This window comes from Lagopus muta, chromosome 1 (genome assembly GCF_023343835.1).
Source record: "Lagopus muta isolate bLagMut1 chromosome 1, bLagMut1 primary, whole genome shotgun sequence".
Classification (NCBI taxonomy): domain Eukaryota; kingdom Metazoa; phylum Chordata; class Aves; order Galliformes; family Phasianidae; genus Lagopus; species Lagopus muta.
Window position 1 is genome coordinate 47,298,766 of NC_064433.1, and position 20,431 is coordinate 47,319,196.

At 47.1% G+C, this 20,431-nt stretch overlaps 7 protein-coding genes across 9 annotated transcripts in view; 3 read left to right on the forward strand and 4 right to left on the reverse strand.

The window, feature by feature from the left end:
• LOC125690211 (histone H2B 1/2/3/4/6) overlaps positions 1-20,431 on the reverse strand; it is a 108,230-nt gene that overhangs the window by 4,618 nt on the left and 83,181 nt on the right. The gene's annotated exons all lie outside the window — the stretch shown is intronic.
• On the forward strand, positions 74-20,376 carry LOC125690128 (uncharacterized). 3 transcript variants are annotated; one of them, XM_048938172.1, is made up of 5 exons: positions 74-384; positions 4,240-4,244; positions 13,720-14,084; positions 17,707-17,721; positions 19,998-20,376. In XM_048938172.1, exons 1-5 carry the CDS (start codon positions 99-101, stop codon positions 20,308-20,310), a joined length of 984 nt encoding a protein of 327 aa, XP_048794129.1. In that variant the 5' UTR covers positions 74-98; the 3' UTR covers positions 20,311-20,376. The 3 variants fall into 3 exon arrangements, 1 of the variants encoding a protein (XP_048794129.1); XR_007375529.1 differs by lacking the exons at positions 74-384; positions 4,240-4,244; positions 19,998-20,376 and adding an exon at positions 15,076-15,245 and having other exon boundaries at positions 13,741-14,315; positions 17,539-18,686; XR_007375528.1 differs by lacking the exons at positions 74-384; positions 4,240-4,244; positions 17,707-17,721; positions 19,998-20,376 and adding exons at positions 15,076-15,245; positions 15,363-15,477 and having other exon boundaries at positions 13,741-14,315.
• On the reverse strand, positions 1,128-4,090 carry LOC125690301 (histone H3-like). Its single transcript, XM_048938475.1, has 2 exons — positions 3,769-4,090; positions 1,128-1,735 (listed from the first exon to the last, which is right to left on the reverse strand). The coding sequence occupies exons 1-2, from the start codon at positions 4,064-4,066 to the stop codon at positions 1,308-1,310; spliced, it is 726 nt and encodes a 241-aa protein (XP_048794432.1). The 5' UTR covers positions 4,067-4,090; the 3' UTR covers positions 1,128-1,307.
• The window catches only part of LOC125690121 (histone H2A-IV-like), a 79,217-nt gene continuing 60,900 nt past the window's right edge, over positions 2,115-20,431 (reverse strand). The window contains exon 2 of the mRNA XM_048938144.1: positions 2,115-2,124. The gene's annotated coding sequence lies outside the window, so the exon portion shown is untranslated. The remainder of the gene's footprint in view (positions 2,125-20,431) is intronic.
• Positions 2,537-3,006, forward strand: LOC125690148 (histone H3). The gene has a single exon (XM_048938246.1). The coding sequence runs from the start codon at positions 2,543-2,545 to the stop codon at positions 2,951-2,953; it is 411 nt and encodes a 136-aa protein (XP_048794203.1). The 5' UTR covers positions 2,537-2,542; the 3' UTR covers positions 2,954-3,006.
• On the reverse strand, positions 9,989-11,925 carry LOC125690195 (histone H2A-IV). The gene has a single exon (XM_048938343.1). It carries the CDS (start codon positions 11,874-11,876, stop codon positions 11,487-11,489), a length of 390 nt encoding a protein of 129 aa, XP_048794300.1. The 5' UTR covers positions 11,877-11,925; the 3' UTR covers positions 9,989-11,486.
• LOC125690229 (histone H2B 8) lies at positions 12,194-12,998 on the forward strand. The gene has a single exon (XM_048938429.1). It carries the CDS (start codon positions 12,225-12,227, stop codon positions 12,603-12,605), a length of 381 nt encoding a protein of 126 aa, XP_048794386.1. The 5' UTR covers positions 12,194-12,224; the 3' UTR covers positions 12,606-12,998.

Below are 20,431 nucleotides of genomic sequence, written 5' to 3' on the forward strand. Positions count from 1 at the left end.
CCCCGGCGCAGTCCTCAATCAGGTCGGACCGCCGGCAATATAGAGGCGCGCCGTCGGCCATTCCCGCCACAGCTGCTGAGGAAGATCGGTGTGTGATCATGTCTGGCAGAGGCAAGGGCGGGAAGGGGCTCGGCAAGGGGGGCGCCAAGCGCCACCGCAAGGTGTTGCGCGACAACATCCAGGGCATCACTAAGCCGGCCATCCGCCGCCTGGCGCGGCGCGGCGGCGTCAAGCGCATCTCGGGGCTCATCTACGAGGAGACGCGCGGCGTGCTCAAGGTCTTCCTGGAGAACGTCATCCGCGACGCCGTCACCTACACCGAGCACGCCAAGAGGAAGACGGTCACGGCCATGGACGTGGTCTACGCGCTCAAGCGCCAGGGACGCACCCTCTACGGCTTCGGCGGCTAAAGTGATCTGACGTTAGACTGCGCTTTTAAAACACCCCAAAGGCTCTTTTCAGAGCCACCCACGCTGTCAATAGGAGAGCCCTTATCACTGCGGTCGAGTGATGATAGTTGAGCTTGGGGGCTTCGTTGTTCTCATCGTGTTCCCTCTGTGTAATAAACAAGTTGTTCAAAGATGAGGTGACTTCATTACACTGGAAAAAGCATTAGGGAACAGCCGTAGAGTATCATACTCTGAAGCAGTTCGTTGGGGGGGGGGTTGTGGGAGAAATAGGCGGCTCCGGTCCCGTCCAACATCCTCCCCAGCCAATGGCCGCTGGGAGGTCCGAGAATATTGTGCAGTCACGTGATAAACCAGGGCATTGGCGACAGATGCTCTGTTCCGAGAATCATGTCAGAGCCTGCGACTGCAGCGTACAGCCTCTGGCGGGAGACTCACGAAATGGCACTGTTCCATCAGCGCTGTTCCGAGCGCGGGAAGAAACGGCCTTAAGCGCTTCATAGGACCTCAGATGAAGGGAAGAGGAAGGGCCCATTCGAACTGACTACCCTCCCCCCCACATTCCTTCAGGCTACAACTCCGCACACTGTTCCCCGTCCCCGCCCTTATCCCCCCTACTACGCCGCTTCTGGCACTAGACAGTAACTGAAACCAATCTTCCACACACAGGAATTGCGAACGGGAAAAAAACGCAACACAGAACTCGAGAGCTTCCTTAACTTCCATTTCTCAATAATGGGTTCTATTAAAAGCACCAAAAGGAGCACTGGGCACAGTGCTCTGGTATTGTACTGATCTCTATCTGGTAGTGCACTATCGCACAGTGATACAGCGCTCCCCAGTGATAATGTGGTGGCTCTTAAAAGAGCCTTTGGGTTTGGCAGAGAAAGGACAGCGGCCTCAGGCGCGCTCCCCGCGGATGCGCCGGGCGAGCTGGATGTCCTTGGGCATGATGGTGACGCGCTTGGCGTGGATGGCGCACAGGTTGGTGTCCTCGAAAAGCCCCACCAGGTAAGCCTCGCTCGCCTCCTGCAGCGCCATGACGGCCGAGCTCTGGAAGCGCAGGTCGGTCTTGAAGTCCTGCGCGATCTCGCGCACCAGGCGCTGGAACGGCAGCTTGCGGATCAGCAGCTCCGTGGACTTCTGGTAGCGGCGGATCTCGCGCAGCGCCACCGTGCCGGGCCGGTAGCGGTGCGGCTTCTTCACGCCGCCCGTGGCCGGCGCGCTCTTGCGGGCCGCCTTGGTGGCCAGCTGCTTGCGGGGCGCCTTGCCGCCCGTCGACTTACGCGCCGTCTGCTTCGTGCGCGCCATCACACAACCTTCCCTTGCTGTTGCACAGAGAAGCCGCCAAGAACCTCTGAGCTGCTGTGTGTCCCAGACTCGCTTTTATATCTATCGCTGCATTGCCATTGGCTGAAGAAAGGACAAGTATCATTGGTCAATTTGAAAATCCCGCGTTAAACCCCTGCTGTTCTGAATGCCACTCTTCAGTAGTTAAAACCCAGCGTTTCACTTTTCGGCTTCCAGTGGTTCATAAAACTTTTTCTCTTTTTATCTTAGCTGTCTTTCCTCGTTGCCACCTTCAGCAATAAACAGCATTCTTATACCCCTCATTTAACCTGCAGAAGAAGCAGTATATTAGCATGCAGTGAAAACAAGCCTACAGGATTTTCTTTTGTTTCGTTTTTAGTCATCAATCAAGCAGAAAGTCATAAGCCTTGTTGTAATTGAAACATGGCTTTTTCTGCTTTGTTTTTTACTCCGAGACTACCAAGTGTCTTGCTCTCTGATGTCATGTTCAGTTTAGGGAAAGGCTTACTAAAAAGTCAAAGGTTTTGTTTCCACTTCAACCTTAAAACTGTCGTACAAGTCCGTGTTTCTAGAAGCAAATATCCACATTATGGCGCCACAGCTAACCAGAAAAGGTTATGGTGAGGAAAAAAAATCGAAAATACTTAATGATAAAAAGCTTACAAGCTTCTTTGCAGCCTGGTACTTGCGGAAGGCTTAGAGTTAGCCAATAAAGCTCATTGCTTTGTTAACCAATCAGAGACGAATGGGCGGGGTTTCATCTACTATAAATAAGAGCCGTGCGGGCGTGGCGTGTTTCTCCGGTTGTAAGGCAGCTATTGAAGATGGCGCGCACGAAGCAGACGGCGCGTAAGTCGACGGGCGGCAAGGCGCCCCGCAAGCAGCTGGCCACCAAGGCGGCCCGCAAGAGCGCGCCGGCCACGGGCGGCGTGAAGAAGCCGCACCGCTACCGGCCCGGCACGGTGGCGCTGCGCGAGATCCGCCGCTACCAGAAGTCCACGGAGCTGCTGATCCGCAAGCTGCCGTTCCAGCGCCTGGTGCGCGAGATCGCGCAGGACTTCAAGACCGACCTGCGCTTCCAGAGCTCGGCCGTCATGGCGCTGCAGGAGGCGAGCGAGGCTTACCTGGTGGGGCTCTTCGAGGACACCAACCTGTGCGCCATCCACGCCAAGCGCGTCACCATCATGCCCAAGGACATCCAGCTCGCCCGGCGCATCCGCGGGGAGCGCGCCTGAGGCCGCTGTCCTTTCTCTGCCAAACCCAAAGGCTCTTTTAAGAGCCACCACATTATCACTGGGGAGCGCTGTATCACTACTGGTGGTGAATGCATACTCTGTGCCCAGTGCTCGTTTCGGTGCTTTTAGCAGAACAGATTATTGAGAAATGGAAATTGAGGAAAGTCTCGAGTTCTAAGCTGCATCTTTTTAGAGTCCCCTGCTTTTTTAAAGGCAGTGTTCGCGAGGTTCACGATCTTAGAGATCCAAGACAGGGAAGGGGGTGAGTTCAGGGTTGGCAAACGCCAGCAAAGGTTTCATCCTCAGCAGGGGGAGGGAGGGGTAACCTAAACAGATTCTTCAGGGACCTGCCCCTCCCTCGTTTCCCTGGGGTGCTACGTGCACTGACGGTCGTTTTCCACTCACTCCTTCCTCTATTTTTCCCCGAGCACAAAACGGACCTAAAGGGTGGGAGAAAAAGAATAGCATTTCATGAGCCTCCTGCCTGAGGCTGCCCGGTTTAGACGCTGTTCATACCAGTAGCACCTTTCACCAGGGTCCTGTTCTCCCGGATCTGTTCCCTACATCCTCCAAAAAGGCTGTTAAATTCGTTACTACTAGCCCTTGCTACTCTTCCCAAATATTCCATTACTGAGAAACTTAAGGGATGTTACCTAAACATAAAAGTAGACAGACTTGTACGCGAATTCAAGTGAGAACGTTACTATGGCACAGTGATAAGGGCTCTCCTATTGACAGCGTGGGTGGCTCTGAAAAGAGCCTTTGGGGTGTTTTAAAAGCGCAGTCTAACGTCAGATCACTTTAGCCGCCGAAGCCGTAGAGGGTGCGTCCCTGGCGCTTGAGCGCGTAGACCACGTCCATGGCCGTGACCGTCTTCCTCTTGGCGTGCTCGGTGTAGGTGACGGCGTCGCGGATGACGTTCTCCAGGAAGACCTTGAGCACGCCGCGCGTCTCCTCGTAGATGAGCCCCGAGATGCGCTTGACGCCGCCGCGCCGCGCCAGGCGGCGGATGGCCGGCTTAGTGATGCCCTGGATGTTGTCGCGCAACACCTTGCGGTGGCGCTTGGCGCCCCCCTTGCCGAGCCCCTTCCCGCCCTTGCCTCTGCCAGACATGATCACACACCGATCTTCCTCAGCAGCTGTGGCGGGAATGGCCGACGGCGCGCCTCTATATTGCCGGCGGTCCGACCTGATTGAGGACTGCGCCGGGGAGGGGATGGGAGGGGAGCGGTGGGGCGGGCTGGGGGCGGGGCCTTCTCCGGTCTTTCCCCCGGTTTTGGGTGGAGGGCGGGTGTTGCTCCGCGTCTTCGGCCGGCCCAGTTATCGCTTCCGGCCGTCTCTGTGCGTTGCGGAGTCGATTTTACGGTCCGGCCTCGCTGCTGTTCGCCTGCCTTTTTTCGCTTTCTTTTGCCGCCTGGCTCCCTGTCGCTCTTGTCGCGGCACTCGGTGTCGGCGTGAGAGCGGGCCGCTGCCGGCCGCGACTCTGCAGCAAATGCCGCTCCCATCTTCTCCCCGGAGTTCCGCCGCCATTTCGCGGCGCTTGTACAAAGGTGCCCAATCCCCCCCCCTTTTTTTTTTTTCTCTCATGGGTCCCTACTGCTCTTCTACTACTTCATCTTTAACATTTTTCCGAAGTAATTTTTCGGTGCTTTTCCATTGATTTATCGTATTTACATTTCATTCTTCGTTATTTTTCATCCCCTTCTTTTGAACTTAACTGTATCTCGGATACTGTGAGACTTCTTGCTTCTTCCCACGTTTTCAAATTGCTCTGCAAGAATGTTCTGAAAAGCCATTAAATCGTGTCTACTTTGTTAAGTTGTGTTGCATGAGACTGCATATTTTTCTTACATCCCATAGGTTTTTTGAAGTCTTTGGGATTTCCATTAAGTTTGGAAAGTTACATACATATTATGTAATTTACCTATTAGTAGATTTAGTCTTGCTTAATAAATTGATTTATAAAATTAGAGAACAAAAGTATTGATTGATACATATTTTTCCCCTTGTTTGCTATTTACAGAATAAATGCAGTAGAACAGAAAGCTTCATAATGTTTCTGTGTTGAGTGTATTGTTCCCCACCTATCATTCCTCTCACTATTTCATATCCTATTCTTTTCCCTGCATGTGATCAGCGTGTTTCTCCCTACACTTGTGCAGGCACAAAATAAATCTTTTGTTCTTCATGGCTGCTGAAAATATTTCTTTTTCCCATCTCACGTGGTATAACTCTTTTCAATCGTGACTGACTTGTTTGTTTCTCGTTGCACATCTTTTTTTTTAATAGCTTTTCTTTCATTAACCTAATAACCTTGAACAATTTAGATGTTATTCGTACTCTAGGTACGCATGTTTCCAGGCAAACATTTTCCTGCACCTGTTCTGAGTTAATGGGAACACGTGTCTGCACCACAACCCACCTTACCCACTTTTCATGCCCAATGTGGCTGAATGCTTCTTGGCCAAATGGTTGAAATCTCTTTTAGCGTCAGTTTCTTACTTCTGTTTGATTCATTAGAATCCTTTTCTCTCCTCTCTCTTCTGAACATTTATTTTGTGTATTATTTTCTTTTTTTTCAGGAAGTTTAACCTTTTCTTAATTTTGTGTTCTTTTTCTCAGTATCAAATTTCCCTGAGGAAATTGCCAACTTCTTATCCTTGTCCACATTTTGATTGTGACAACCAAACTGCTAACAACAAATTCATCCCTGACCTACAATAACTAATTAAACAAAACAAAACACAATAGTTCAACTACTAATGCATGCATTTTTATTACAATCAGTTTTAAACAATCTGTGCAGATATGATAGTACTGTAGAGGGATGTACAACAGATTGCTGTATTATGCAGTTGAATAACTTGAGAAGTTTTTTTTTTTTGTTTTTTTTTTTTTTAATTTGGGAAATTCAAGTTTTGTTCACCCAATTGTATCCATACACTGTGACATGAAGTTTCTGTTTTTACTTCAGTATGATGTATGTGCACTGTGTCTTTCACTGCCAGCTGTAGTTGCAGAATATAAATGAATACTACTGTTGTGTTAGGACACTGCTCACCGTAGCTGAAGTCAAACCAAAGGGAAGGGCATACTCCCTACTTACAGGAGCTCCAGTGTCTCAGTGTTCTGAAAAGCAGAATGCATTGCTGAGAAACCTGCATTTATTACATTTTGAAGTATCGCTTCACCTTGTCTTTGTTTTATCCCACAGCCTGTGTTTATCATTTTCTCCTGGTCGCTCGTTTGCGTGGATTTTGATACTCATAAAACCAACAAATTTCTATTAAGCTTATTGATTACTTTTACAATTAATCTTTTCCTATTAGCTGAGACAGAGTGGATGGATGAGTGCTGTTCTTTTCCTCCTAATCTTCCCATGTGACAACCAACATTTCAAGAAGGAGACTTAAAATGAGGTGAAATTAAAAACTTGTTTTCTTTCCACAGATCTACTTTGAGGTTCTGAGGAAACTTGTTTAGGTGCTGCCTTCAAGGAGGTAAGGATCTCCTAGGAGATTTGTTTTCATATGTCTTTTCAATTTGTTTGGAGAATTAAAATCAACTTACACGGTCTTTGTAGCGAGTTGCTGTTTTTAATCAGCTGAGAAAACTGTTATAGAAGAGTTGCAGTCTGGAGATGATGGATTTGCCTTGCACTAAAGTAGAAGCTTGTGATAAATGTGCTACAGTGCTTTCCTGATAAATCCGTCAAGGAAAGAAATAAAGGCTGCAGCACCTTCCCAGGGAAATGTGAATGTTCTCAAAGTATAATCACATTAAATGTGGAGGGCCAAGTAAACATGGAGATCAACTTTTGCCTGAAGTAACAATAACTGTGATGAAAAACATCGCAAAATACCTTAATGCATGCAAACAAGCAACAACTATGTCAATTAAAGAAGCACACAAAAAAATTAATGCTCTGTGAATCTCAGTGGAGAACCAAAGATGTCATTCTCCCTGCAGACCATCAACCTCCACCTGTGCACAGGTCATCTTCCATGGAACAGATCTGCAGGCAAGGGTGGTGGTTACCCCTCAGTATAAAAGAGAATCGTATACGTTGAACCTGGGAGCTCAGCCATCTCCTAGATTTCTGCTAGACTGAGTTTTGGTCAGCTCAGCCCTTGTTTCTGTTCTCATTCAGGTGCAGAATCCTGATGGACCTGGTGCATGGACTGACTTCTCCTTATGGGTCTGTTTGTCTGTATGGGTGCACAACAGCATTTCTTCTCAGGTGAAAATTTACCTTTGGCCTCTACCTGAAGCTGTGTGCTGAAGACCTTCACTGCTACATTCTCATTAATTTCCCTTCAGGTGAAAAATGCAAATTCTTATGCCATGTGGATCATGGCAGCTTCTATCACAAGGATTATGCAATCCATCTCTGGTAGGTACTTACAAGCCTCACTAAAATCTCTCTGTGCTGGTCTGTCTTAATAGTTCTTTAGGGACTGCATGATGATCTCAGGGGTCTTTTCCAAACTTTATGATTCTTAGATTCAAAATGTGCTCAAATCTAATATGACAATTGCTGTTGGAATTCTCCCCATTTTAAAAAGCCTAGGAACTTCTCCAATGTAGCTGTAAAGTCCTTTAGCATTTGGCAGCCTTAACAAAAACAGCAGGTGTCTGGAACCAGTGAGTTGTGTGAACTTCATTGCCCATACAGACTGAAGGACACAGTTCATAGAAGCACTGGGTTGGAAGGGACTCTTAAAGGCCATCTGTTCCAACTCCCCAGCAATGAACAGGGTCACTACAACTAGATCAGATGCTCATAACCCTCCCAGGCTGACCTTGGGTTTCTCCATGGATGGGACATTCACCACCTCTCTGGGCAACCTTGTCAGTGCCTCACCATCCTGACTGTAAAAAAAAAACCAAACAACCCTTTTTCTTCTATCCAATCCAAAACTTTCCTCTGATAGTTTGGAACAATTTCCCCTTGCAAACCCTGCAGAAGAGTCTGTTCCCTTGTTTCTCTGCATGACCTTTACAGCATTTGTATCTTGGGCTCTCCAAACTTGAGGTGCTTTGGCGGTTACTATACACAAAAATGTTCAGCTTCTTTAGACCATAGCTTTCAGTTTTGCTGTCTGTCCTCCCACCCCTGGTCCCTGATCCTTCAGATGCATAATGCTGCTATCTTTCACCATCACTGCAACCTACAGGCTGATCATAATGAAAGCATCCTGTCACACATGCAAACCATAGATGATGATCTGTTTCTTCAATGCTCCAGAACCACTGCAAGGAAACTCACTGACAAGGATCAGCAGAAGAGGAACAGAACGCTCAACATAGGATACTGTATCTCTGTACCATGGCAGCACTGTGTAAAATAGTTACAGCGTGAGTGCTGTGCCTGTTGGATGGAATTTTGTCTCCGCTGACTTCTTCCAAATGAAGCGCTGAAGGTGATGAGCGAAAAGGTGAGGTTGGCTCCATCTCTCCCCTCTACAGAAATGACTCCTGAAGAATGCGTCCGCTTGCTTAATGGTGACCACTTCCTAATGCTGAGGTTAAAGAATTATCGTAACTTTCAAACTTCCAGGTTGGTCTCTGGTGCTGTCACCTGCCATCCTATGTACATTCTTGAAGGTTTAGTGTGCAGTCAGGCACTGAGTTTTCTCGTACAGAAAGAACAAGGGAGAAATGCTTTGATGAGAGCAGGCTCTTTGCAGAAGTGGTTTATCAGGCAGCTTGCACTGCTATTCATTCCCAGCTGTGGAGGCCACGGTAAGAAAACAATATTTGGTAACAGGGAAAAGTGATAACCCTGATTGCCCCTTGGCTGTTTATCCCATACAGTGGCCACAACATAGAGAAACTGCAGATTAAGTAACACCAACAGCCAGTCCCAGCAGCACTGGAACTATTCAGAGAGAATTTTTGAAGATGCAAAGAGTAAAGAAAGAGGCACAATGAATCAGCTGCATTTTACATCACTCAGCATTTTTGTTACCATTGCATATGTTTTTAATCAGCCGAGATAACTGTTACAGAAGCAGAGCTTTTTTATTTTCCATACCAATGCAGTTTCTGCTGCACTTGTACAGCTATAAAGTAACTGGCTCTGAGACACCAATCTCTCCATTCATATTTCATGAATGTGGGCATCTCAGCCTCTGAAGTTGTGTGAATGGAGTCATGTGATTTGCTTTCATGTTTCCCTATGTCTAACTTGATCGTGTACTACGTACCTGAGAGTAATCAACAGCAATATCAGTGACTTGTTTTTGTCTCCTTTGGTGCCTAAGCAGTTGGCTTTCAAAGGAGCTTGAGCAGGAATGTACTGATGATATCATCCAGGAAGTTTCTCCACATTACACCAGATTTGAAAATATTTCTAATTGATTATATTTTTACTTACAGAAAGGTAATACAGGAAAAGGAAATCAATATTTATGTGAAGGGGCTTGAGAGTAGCCTATGAAAAGATTGATGAGCATTCATCCACTGTATAAAATGTCACAGTCACAGAGTCAAATAAGTTTTACTCAATTTAATAGAGTTACCCTCAACAACAGAGAATTCATTCTCTTTCTCTCTCTCTCAAATATGCATACACATATTTGAATTAGGCAAATGATCTCACTTACATACTTGGCAAATACCACAACCCAAAGGAACTTTTCCTCCTGAAAGGCAGTAGAAAAAAAAATCATACCTCCATTTAAGACCATGAAAGATGGCTTAGTAGCACAGAAATTTGGAAAATATCTTTATGCTCTCCAGAGGGGTCCCTATTACAGAGTAATCAAGCAACTTTTTTGATAAAAGTGTGCATCTTTCTGAAGGAAAAGGCTAGTCATATATATAGTCTATACACTATTGTTATTATACACCATTTGTAATACTTAACAAAGATGTGAATATTCCATTGTTACTCCACTGTTGTTTTTTTAGTTTTTTTTGTTTGTTTGTTTTTCTACATTCTAGGTAATTTTTATGTGACTGTGTGTAGTTTCTTTTTCTTTTTTCTTTTTTTATTTTGACATAATTTCAATTATTTTCTTTATGAAAGAAAACAAAAATCTATGAAGAAAGTACAGGGACTGATGCAACAACAGGTTGAATAACATTCTCTGAAGCCAGTCTATCTGAGAGAAAGCATCACCCAGGTGAGTACATTTGAACAGAAGGTTATATTTTGTGTGGACTCAAAGGTCTAAAGACTCGGTGTGTTTGTGACATGACATGCTTTTGTTGTTCCATGACTACCAACACCTGTGATGCACTCTTCTTAAACCAAAACGTTCCTCTTTTATGTAGAAAAATGTTTGGTATGTAGCAATATGTTTTGACCCAGGCACACTCCCATCATTCAGCAACCAAAACACTGGTGTGCAATTAACACTGTTTTGGCTGAAACTGGGATGTTTAAATAAATAGCATTTTTTAAAATGCCATGAAAATCCTATATCTGTGGCACGGAAAGCAAGAACAGCTGGAAGGAAGCCAGACTCTTTGCCAGGCAGAAAGATGGCTGTAAGGCAGAGAACAACACATAAGTTGGTGAATAACCCTGACCAAGCAGAAATAGCTTTTAGTGAAGATGACAGAGATTACGTTAAGAAATCACAGCACAGAGCTTCTGCTGGGGGAGATGTGCAGCAGCCGCTTTGCTTTCCTTCCTTGCCCTATTCCTCGGGAGCTGCCTTCTGAGAACAGAGATCCCGAGTCCCGAGCAGCAGTCTCTAGATGGCCCCTCCTATGGGCACAGAGCACAGGATGGCTGCGAGGCTCGAAGTGACCAAGTAGAAACGTAATGATCTGGAGGGCAGAAGACTTGCAGAAAAACCCAGCGGAGCGTGTAACAGCCACCCATAGTATCATAAGAAAAGACAGCCAGTACCATCCAGTTCAGAGCGGTGCATGAAAAGCCTGTAAAGTGCATAGAAAATTACGCAGTGAGGGAAAGTGCAGCACATTTGTTACGAACTCGTGATCCACCGTCACCTTAATGTTTCTGTGCCTATTACCACCCGAGCAGCCCATGCTGTACTTGGTAAACACACTTGCGCAAGGGGTGGAATGGCAAGAAAACACCACCCCGCCCGCAGGGCACCGGGAACCGCTTTCCGCGCGGACCCAAACGAGATGCGCGCCACCTCCGAGGCGGTTCAAAAAACGCGCGCTCCGCTCCGATTGGCCGCCACAAGAGAGGGGCGGGACGTTGACCCTTGCGAGTCGCGCGGTGCGGGCTCGCCGCCTGTCCCACTGCTTCCAAGCGTGGGGCAGCGGCAGGGGAGGCGGGGGGGGGGGGCAGATACCGGCTGTACTTCATCAGTATCTTTACTTTTATTGATTTTCAGCAAAAAGTAACTGTAGCTTCCAAGCAGAATAAACTTATGTTATCAGTAATGAGAAGTTGGCACTTGGTGATTGCTATAAATACGATTTTAGTTAGAGTCAGTTTCCAAAGAAACAGCAAAGCTGGTATTTACACTGACGTGTTCCTGCTCTTTTTAGGAAAGTGTAGGTGGCTCTGAAAAGAGCCTTTGGGTTGTTTACTTTTACAGCTTCACTTAGCCTTAGCCTTGTGGCTGTCGGTCTTCTTGGGCAGCAGCACGGCCTGGATGTTGGGCAGCACCCCACCCTGCGCGATGGTGACCTTGCCCAGCAGCTTGTTGAGCTCCTCGTCGTTGCGGATGGCCAGCTGCAGGTGGCGGGGGATGATGCGCGTCTTCTTGTTGTCGCGGGCCGCGTTGCCCGCCAGCTCCAGAATCTCGGCCGTCAGGTACTCCAGCACGGCCGCCAGGTACACCGGGGCGCCGGCGCCCACCCGCTCCGCGTAGTTACCTTTCCGCAGAAGCCGGTGCACACGGCCCACAGGGAACTGCAGCCCAGCTCGTGATGAACGTGACTTAGCCTTGGCGCGCGCCTTCCCGCCCTGCTTCCCGCGGCCCGACATATCGCAGTCTACAAGTCAGCCAAAAAATAATCGACAACGCAAACAGGACGCCAGGACAGTCGAAAGAATTCGAGAGTAGCTGAGTACCGTCCTTTTATCCCTTCCTGCTGGGGTCGTGCGGCACTTTTGATTGGAGGAGACGGCGATTGTGGAGTTAGCCAATGGGAACAGCGATAGAAAACCGACCAATTGAACACCGCGAGTGATTTTGACGTCACGGTCCAAAGATGTCCAATGGGAAGGAACGACCTCGAATCCCCTAATTTGCATACCGCCTCTATAAGTATGGGCTGCGGCGCCATTGTACCTGCGTCGATCCTGCGGTACAGGCAGTGGCGGGCGTGTGCGATGCCGGAACCAGCGAAGTCGGCTCCTGCCCCTAAAAAGGGCTCGAAGAAGGCGGTCACTAAGACCCAAAAGAAGGGCGATAAGAAGCGTAGAAAGACAAGAAAAGAGAGCTATTCGATCTACGTGTACAAGGTGCTGAAGCAGGTGCACCCCGACACGGGCATCTCGTCCAAGGCCATGGGCATCATGAACTCGTTTGTCAACGACATCTTCGAGCGCATCGCCGGCGAGGCGTCGCGCCTGGCGCACTACAACAAGCGCTCGACCATCACGTCGCGGGAGATCCAGACGGCCGTGCGGCTGCTGCTGCCCGGCGAGCTGGCTAAGCACGCAGTCTCCGAGGGCACCAAGGCGGTCACCAAGTACACCAGCTCCAAGTAGAGTGGTGCGGATTACTCGATTTTAACCCAAAGGCTCTTTTCAGAGCCACCCATGCTTTCAGTAAAAGAGTGGTTCACAGATACGTGGTGGTGAGTGGTGCTGCTATTTCATATTGTCTTTGGTTGTCAGAGTGGGCTGATCTGATTAATGATGGGGGGGAAAAAAATGCTTACTGCTTATGCTTCACATGTTAAAATCTGAATGTGGTTTTTTACTTGACATAAAGGGACTGAGTAAGAGAAATATGTAGATTTTATGATATTCAAATCAGTTTATTCGCCTAATAAGCATTTCTCTGACAATCACTTCAATTCCAAATTTTAAGCAGGTAGAGGCACATACTTGTGGATGTTGTCTTTCTGCTTTGAAATAAAGCAGCCTTTGTTACAACTACAGTCCTATGCTGCATTCACATCATTCCTATTGACGTCCCCACTAAGCACTGTCACCTTTTCCCAGGGACCTGGTCGTGGGTAACAGTAGTTGTGTGACCCAAAGAGTCTCCATGGAGACAGCGCTGTGTTCATGACTTCTCCTAGACAATGATGCTCCATATTTATCATCTCCTATGTAGGGCTGTGCAAATGGTACTGGGTATTCCTTAAACGAGCCAGAGAGTTTTGTAATGATGTGGCGTAGTTTGCTTTCCTCTCTAAATAATGTAACAGAAGATCAGCTGGAGACAGAGGGGTTCATTAATCTAGTGCACACACTGATAGGTGTACATAAATATATAATATATTTAAGAGAAAAAGTTAACGAGAGCGGCTTATGAAATGCGGGTGATAAGGAGAAGGCTGGTTTCGGAGAGAGCCTTTCACGCAGGCGCTCGCACCCTGGCTGCGGGACAGATGGCCGTGTTCCGCTATGCTGACGGAAGGCTGCGATCGCGCCGCTCCCCGAGAGCTCCGCCGCAGGGGGGGAAGGGCACAAACCGAGGGCGGTGCTGCCTGCGGAGGGGCGGGGACAGCGGAGCGGGAAAGCGCCGTTACCTGCCGAGGAGAGCGGGCTTTTCAAATCCTGCCTCTGCCCAATGGGGTGGCAGTCTCCACTCCAGCCAATCAGAGCGCGTCCTTGTCTATAAATACGGGGTCTCGCAGCCGCTTCTGCATAGTTTCCTTTCTCACTGCTGAGGGGCTGTTTGGGGAAAATGGCGCGCACGAAGCAGACGGCGCGTAAGTCGACGGGCGGCAAGGCGCCCCGCAAGCAGCTGGCCACCAAGGCGGCCCGCAAGAGCGCGCCGGCCACGGGCGGCGTGAAGAAGCCGCACCGCTACCGGCCCGGCACGGTGGCGCTGCGCGAGATCCGCCGCTACCAGAAGTCCACGGAGCTGCTGATCCGTAAGCTGCCCTTCCAGCGCCTGGTGCGCGAGATCGCGCAGGACTTCAAGACCGACCTGCGCTTCCAGAGCTCGGCCGTCATGGCGCTGCAGGAGGCGAGCGAGGCTTACCTGGTGGGGCTCTTCGAGGACACCAACCTGTGCGCCATCCACGCCAAGCGCGTCACCATCATGCCCAAGGACATCCAGCTCGCCCGGCGCATCCGCGGGGAGCGCGCCTGAGCTCGTGGAAGAGAATCTGACTATTGAAAACCCAAAGGCTCTTTTAAGAGCCGCCACAGGGCCAGTAAAAAGAGCTGTAAACTCTTAAATCTTTTGAGGGTTTACTGCTGCACGTGTTGCGGGTAGCCTTTTGTTGACCAGTTTCTAAGGTAAGTGCCAAGGGAAGTATTGCCGTGTTTTCAAGAGGTTGAGAGGGAAGTTTGTGCCGATTAAATGCTACTTTGTCAGTGATGGTGTGAAGGTCCATTGGTAAAAGCTCAGTTTTATGAATCTAATGAATAGACTTGCTTTTCTGGTACCATTGGAAAAGGTTTTTGAGAACTTTGATAAGCTAAAAGCAAAATGCCTCACTTCTAAAAGCCGGTATTCCTTAACACTATGGTCGCTTAAAACGGTCACGCATGTTTAAATGCAATTCTGTATTCACTGTTTCCTTCCTCGATTGCAGTATGTTGCAAGTCAAGTATGTAGTACATTGCCCACGTTATTCTGTAACTTTTATTTCCTTGTGCTCAAAGCGTTAAGAGTTCATTAATCCTACAGTTAAAAATAGTGCCTTTAATTGTGAAGTAGCACAAAGTCCAGTTTCCGTAGCTGCCCATTGCTGCATGGGTGCTTTGCCACACGTGGGCTGACCATTCTTCTTGTAAGCAAGTCTCTCTCGTCAGTCTCTGGCCCTACTGAAGTGCTTTTAGTTTACGTTTGAATCCAACACAACAATTCCTGGCAGAGCATGGTACTCAGTGACTCCCGTACACCTACATGTGTAACGAGGTTTCTGCCTGACTACCACTCTGCCATGCAGCTCCTTCACATCCTACCCAGAAGTCGTATACCTGTTATAAAAAACACAATTTCCCAACCCATTTCTAATTTCCTGTTGCATTCTGTGTTTCTTGCTTAACACAGCACAGCCCTCCTTATGTCCATGTAATGCCGGGAGATCCCTGCTCTGCCTGATCGAATTGGTTCTGCAGTGCTGCATGGAAGTAGGTGAGATGCAGTTCTCACTTCTGTGAACGAACACAGACAAGGAGGATTGCTTGGAGGGAATAGATATTTTTTCAAAGCTTCATGCAGTAAGTCATGGGTTTTGTGGTGTGGGTTTTTTATTTTTATTTTTTATTTTTTCCCTTCCCCTTCTGTGTAATTGCTGATACATTTTGTTTCAGGAAATATTCCTTCCTCTGTTTCAGGAACTTTGGGCTCTGCAGCAAAATCTGACCAATCGCATTCCTCGGTGCTCCATTTTCTTTCCTGTTTTTTTCCTTCCTTTCAGCCATTTTCTGTTTTACTCAGCGCAGCAACCTGGGGGTGGGGTGGGATTGTGGGGTAGATCTCAGAATAACACTTTGGAAAACTTGATCAGATCATGATTATGTCAATATTCATTGACATAAGATCTGTGCTTTCTGAACAGATTTATATATGTTTTTTTCCTTTTTTTTTTTTTTTCCTCCCCCCCCCCCCCCCCCCCGTGGGTAATTACTATTATGCTTGTAGAAGTGAACTGTAGCAAAACGCAATGAATTTCCTGTTTCTCTCTGTTATGCAAAGGGATCCATTCGTTACCAAAATCTCTTTATCAGAATGTATTTACAGTAAATGCCATGGTAAGACTGAAGCATGGCAAGCAGAGTGCATTTCTAATGCGTAATGGACACTGAGTATGTTATACAGGCTGCATAAACAGTTATATTTTAGTACGAGTTTGGGCAAAAATGATAAAAATGATGCTTTTTTTTTTTTTTTTTTCTCCCTTTTGTGTGTTTGAGGAGAAGGGAAGCTGGGTTTTATTGACTGGGATTACTTTGAGTCTGATTCTGAGAGTTACATTTCTAAATAATAATAAAAAATACTTAACACTTGAGCAGTTGACAAGGAAGTAGACATGCAAGGGTTTTGCAAGAAGAGTAAAATCATATGATCCCTGGATTTGCAATTCCTGGGCCTGAAAAAAATCTGGTATTTAACACAGAAGGGCATTGATGACAATAATAATCTGTCAGAGATTCTGTCTCCAGAAAATCAAACTGGCAGTCAGGAAAAATTTACTGCATGGAATTTGAAGTCTGTACCAACTGCAGTGGTGATACCAGGAAGCACAGCAGGCTGACTGCAAATCTCCAGTGAGCTTTGCTCTTTCCTCCTTACATAAGTGATGAATCCTATCAGCTTGTGTGTGATGCTGATTTAGTAAGCTGTAAAAGAGCAGTAACAGATCAGACAAAGTTAGGATAAAAATACATCTGCTCAGTGCAATACTTGGCTGAGAGAAATCCTGGCTGTTTTGCCACTCTCTGTGAGTGGTCCAGAGCCCTGTTGATATGATGAATTAAATCACTGCTGGGATAAATCAGTCCAATGGGCAGCATCACCACTGAGGCCTTCCTGGTGAATTTTTTCCACTTTTATTAGAAATGTATAAGCTCAGATTATATATATATATATATAATTTATTTATATATTTATATATAGATATTTGAATCAGCCATACTTCAGGTGTTTATTAATTTAGAAAAAGCTGTAAACAAAAGCTTTTTCTGTATGAAAAGAGTGGTGGGTTTTGTCTTTGTGTTTTTCTTTTTTTAATTGAGCATTGTAATGTAAAATTAGTGCAAAGGGTGGTATTGTTTCTCTCCAAAGAATCAGAAGTAACTTCAGCTGAGTGGAAGCATCTTGTAGATTGTAGATGTAACAAATATTGAAGAGTTGCAATATAGGCTGGTTTGTTTAGCTATGTACTGTGCTGAAAGTGCTGATGCACACGTGCAGATGAAATACAGACAAAATATCCAGCAAGTTGTTTACCATATATCCTGCTCTCAGCTTCTTTATGCTTTATCCCAACTCAATGTTATGCATCTTTGAGGGTTCCAACATCTTTGCATACCTTCCCCATGTCATGAATGTTTGAGACAGTTATGAGCATCTTGTTCTCTCTGCATTTTTGCGTGTTATCCTGAGCACAGCACACACATCCAACAAAGCTGTACAAAATGCTGTTCTGCAGTAGCATCATCCTATGAGGCATCTAAGGAGGAAATTGTTTCAGCAGACATCAGAGATAACTTTCAATAAATGTTGAGCTTTAAATAAAAACTGCAGGACTAAGGTATATTCCCATAGATTAGCATCTATCCATGCATTAGTATAGCATGGATACAACCCTTTTTTTTTTTTCTCTTCTTTCCACTAATTAACATATGATGTCTTTTGAAATTGAATGTCATTTTTCTTTGTTGTGCCAGTTTTGATCTTCCCATCAGTTCTGAGCAGGGCTACACAATATAATTTTTGTTTTGTTCATAAGGAAAACAACAGTTCCAGAAAATAAACTATGCTCATTTACATGAACTTGTTCCTTTCCAGTCCCTGCAGAGGTGGTTTTAAAAGTTTGCGAGGGGTAATGACACAGGTGCCAAAGGAAATAAGTGGAACATCAGTGTTTTTCTCCCTGAGACTACTGTGATAATCTCAGTGCAAGACAACACGGAACAGAAGCCTCACCAGACAAAACAACTCTGCACCCAACGCTAGAACTGTGGTTGTTCAGTCTGGAGAAGAGAAGGCTCAGGGGAAACATTATTTCTCTCTACAACAATCCAAAAGGAGGCTGTAGTGAGGAGGGTTCAGCCTCTTTTCCCAGGTGACAGTGAAAGGCCCAGAGGGAATGACTTTAAGGTGCTCCAGGGGAGGTTCAGATTGGATATTAGGAACAATTTCTTCTCCAAAAGAGTGGTGCTGCAGTGGCACAGGCTGCTCAAGGAGGTGGTGGAGTCACTGTCCCTGGAGGCGTTACAGAATCCTGTGGATGTGGCACACGGTTGGTGGGGATGGGCTGGTGATTGGACTAGATGACCCCAGGGCTCTTTTCAAACCTAATGATTCTATAAATCTGGAAAATTTATTCTTTGCCCGAATAGAAAGTTGTGCTGTTAATAAACTTCATGAAGTTGGACAGCCCTGGGAATTGCGCTGAGACCACAGAAGAGACATTTGAGAATACACTGTATTTGGAAGACTAGAGCACTTCCAGTTGCCGCTACTTGGTATCCATCTGCTCCCCCCTCTCCTTCCTCCCTCTCTTCGTTCTTTTTTGTTCTTTTAAACCACATCTTACATAACATTTAATAGTTACCATTTACCAGATACTTAATTGAACTTACAGTTTAAACTTTCCTGCAACTCCCAGTACTGCCCTGATGTGTCTGCAAAACTCCACTCCTCTGCTGCAGCTCAGATCCCACCTCTGTCCACTGCAGGGGTACAGCAGAGCTCATGCAGCTCCCTGAGATCCTCCCAGGAGCTCCTCCTGGTGTTTTGCTGCTGTGGAGAAGGTGATTTCGTATCTTCTCTCTTTTCTGAGGCACATTTCCACCACTGCTGCATGAATGTATCACTGTTACAAATGGCTTCATATACCTTGTTCCACTCTCTTGGCAATGTGGGAGCATTGTCATGCAGAAAAGCTGTATGTGTTTCTTTACAAACTCTGTGGGAGTTATATTTTTTGAACAATTGGACTGAAAAAAAATTATATTTATGTATATACATATATATATATTCAACTACAGCCAAAATTCTCCCCTCAAATCCCATTATTGTGGTTCTACAGTGAGATAAATATTTTCTATGTTGGGCAGTAAAGTTCATTAGTTTCTGTAAGTCATCTTCACCCATCAAAGTCAGTAAAATTAAAATAATAGAATACACTTCTGTATTGTATTGCTAAGTGCCTGCACACACACACACACACACACAAAAGCAAAAAAAAAAAAAAAAAAAAAAAAAAAAAAAAAGCATTACTGTATTAATCAGCATATATTTAGTGAGGAGATAAAGGATGTATGTGGTAATGTTCTGAAAACTCTCCGCCTCCCCTCACATGTTAAGGAGCAGAGCGGCACGGGGCTCTCGTGTCTTCAGCAGGAGCAGCCCTGAGAGAAACGGCTCCTCTCACACTGCGATCCCTTCTATCTGGGATGGGGGTTCTGGAGGCTCTCTGCTTTACTCGCTGCGGCCACGTACAGGTAAAAGTATGACAGGTATACAAATGCGTGTTATATGCTGGAAAAAATACCCATCGCGTTCTAACCCACACAAAGGAAATTCATAGAACATTTGAAGAAGAAAATGACGTTTTTATGCGTGGCTAAGGATTTCTGTCCCTTGATCTCTTAAGAAATACATAGGATTCACTGACAGGAAGAAGCCGAAGAGCGAATAGGAATGAGCTGGCACAGATTAATGAATCTGAGGGAGAATTCTTTCCAGAAAAGCATTAACACACGTTCTTAAAGCATAACGTGAGGCAGCCAAAGCAGAACAGAAGCCGGAAAGGACGATCAGGGGCGGGGCGGCAGCGTGGAGTCTGATCCCCGATTGGCCAAATTTTGCCGCAGACCCCGGGGCAGCAAAGGCGGGGAACGGGATGGGGACGGGAGCGCCGGACCCCGAAACGCGACTCCTGCAAGAGCCCCCCGTGGAGCCCAGGATCCATCATAGAATCATCAGCCTCACGGGGGGGGAGGAAACGGGAAAGGAAGGAACCGGGTGGCAGCTCAAGCCCAGCTGATCCTGGCCGGCGACAAGCAAAGCCGGAGGCACGAACCGGGTGAAGCACCTTGGAAAAATAGAACCCCGCCGCCTCGCTGCTACCCGTCAGCGGGAAGCGCTCGCTGGGGCGCGCGGGTGGAAAGGGCGGAGATTGCGGCTGAGCCCCGCCTCCCTTCGCCCGCCGCAGTTCTCAACCAGGTCGGCTCCCGCGCCATATAGCGCCACTCGGCGGAGTCCACGGCGCGCAGTGTGGTCTGCGGCGGGAGTGGGAGTATGTCTGGCAGAGGCAAGGGCGGGAAGGGGCTCGGCAAGGGGGGCGCCAAGCGCCACCGCAAGGTGCTGCGCGACAACATCCAGGGCATCACCAAGCCGGCCATCCGCCGCCTGGCGCGGCGCGGCGGCGTCAAGCGCATCTCGGGGCTCATCTACGAGGAGACGCGCGGCGTGCTCAAGGTCTTCCTGGAGAACGTCATCCGCGACGCCGTCACCTACACCGAGCACGCCAAGAGGAAGACGGTCACGGCCATGGACGTGGTCTACGCGCTCAAGCGCCAGGGACGCACCCTCTACGGCTTCGGCGGTTAAACACCCGTTGCAAACCTCACACTGTTAAAACACCAAGGCTCTTTTCAGAGCCACCCACACATTCACAACGAGAGCTGTTTATTACTCAAGCATCATTAGTGGAAAAAAAAAAAAAAAAAAG

Coding starts and splice junctions, on each gene's coding strand:
- LOC125690128 (XM_048938172.1), top strand. CDS start 99: ATGTCTGGCAGAGGCAAGGGCGGGAAGGGGCTCGGCAAGGGGGGCGCC.
- LOC125690148 (XM_048938246.1), top strand. CDS start 2,543: ATGGCGCGCACGAAGCAGACGGCGCGTAAGTCGACGGGCGGCAAGGCG.
- LOC125690301 (XM_048938475.1), bottom strand. CDS start 4,066: ATGTCTGGCAGAGGCAAGGGCGGGAAGGGGCTCGGCAAGGGGGGCGCC. Junction 1,736..3,768: donor CCAGGGACGCACCCTCTACG/GCTTCGGCGGCT, acceptor TCTGTGCAACAG/CAAGGGAAGGTTGTGTGATG.
- LOC125690195 (XM_048938343.1), bottom strand. CDS start 11,876: ATGTCGGGCCGCGGGAAGCAGGGCGGGAAGGCGCGCGCCAAGGCTAAG.
- LOC125690229 (XM_048938429.1), top strand. CDS start 12,225: ATGCCGGAACCAGCGAAGTCGGCTCCTGCCCCTAAAAAGGGCTCGAAG.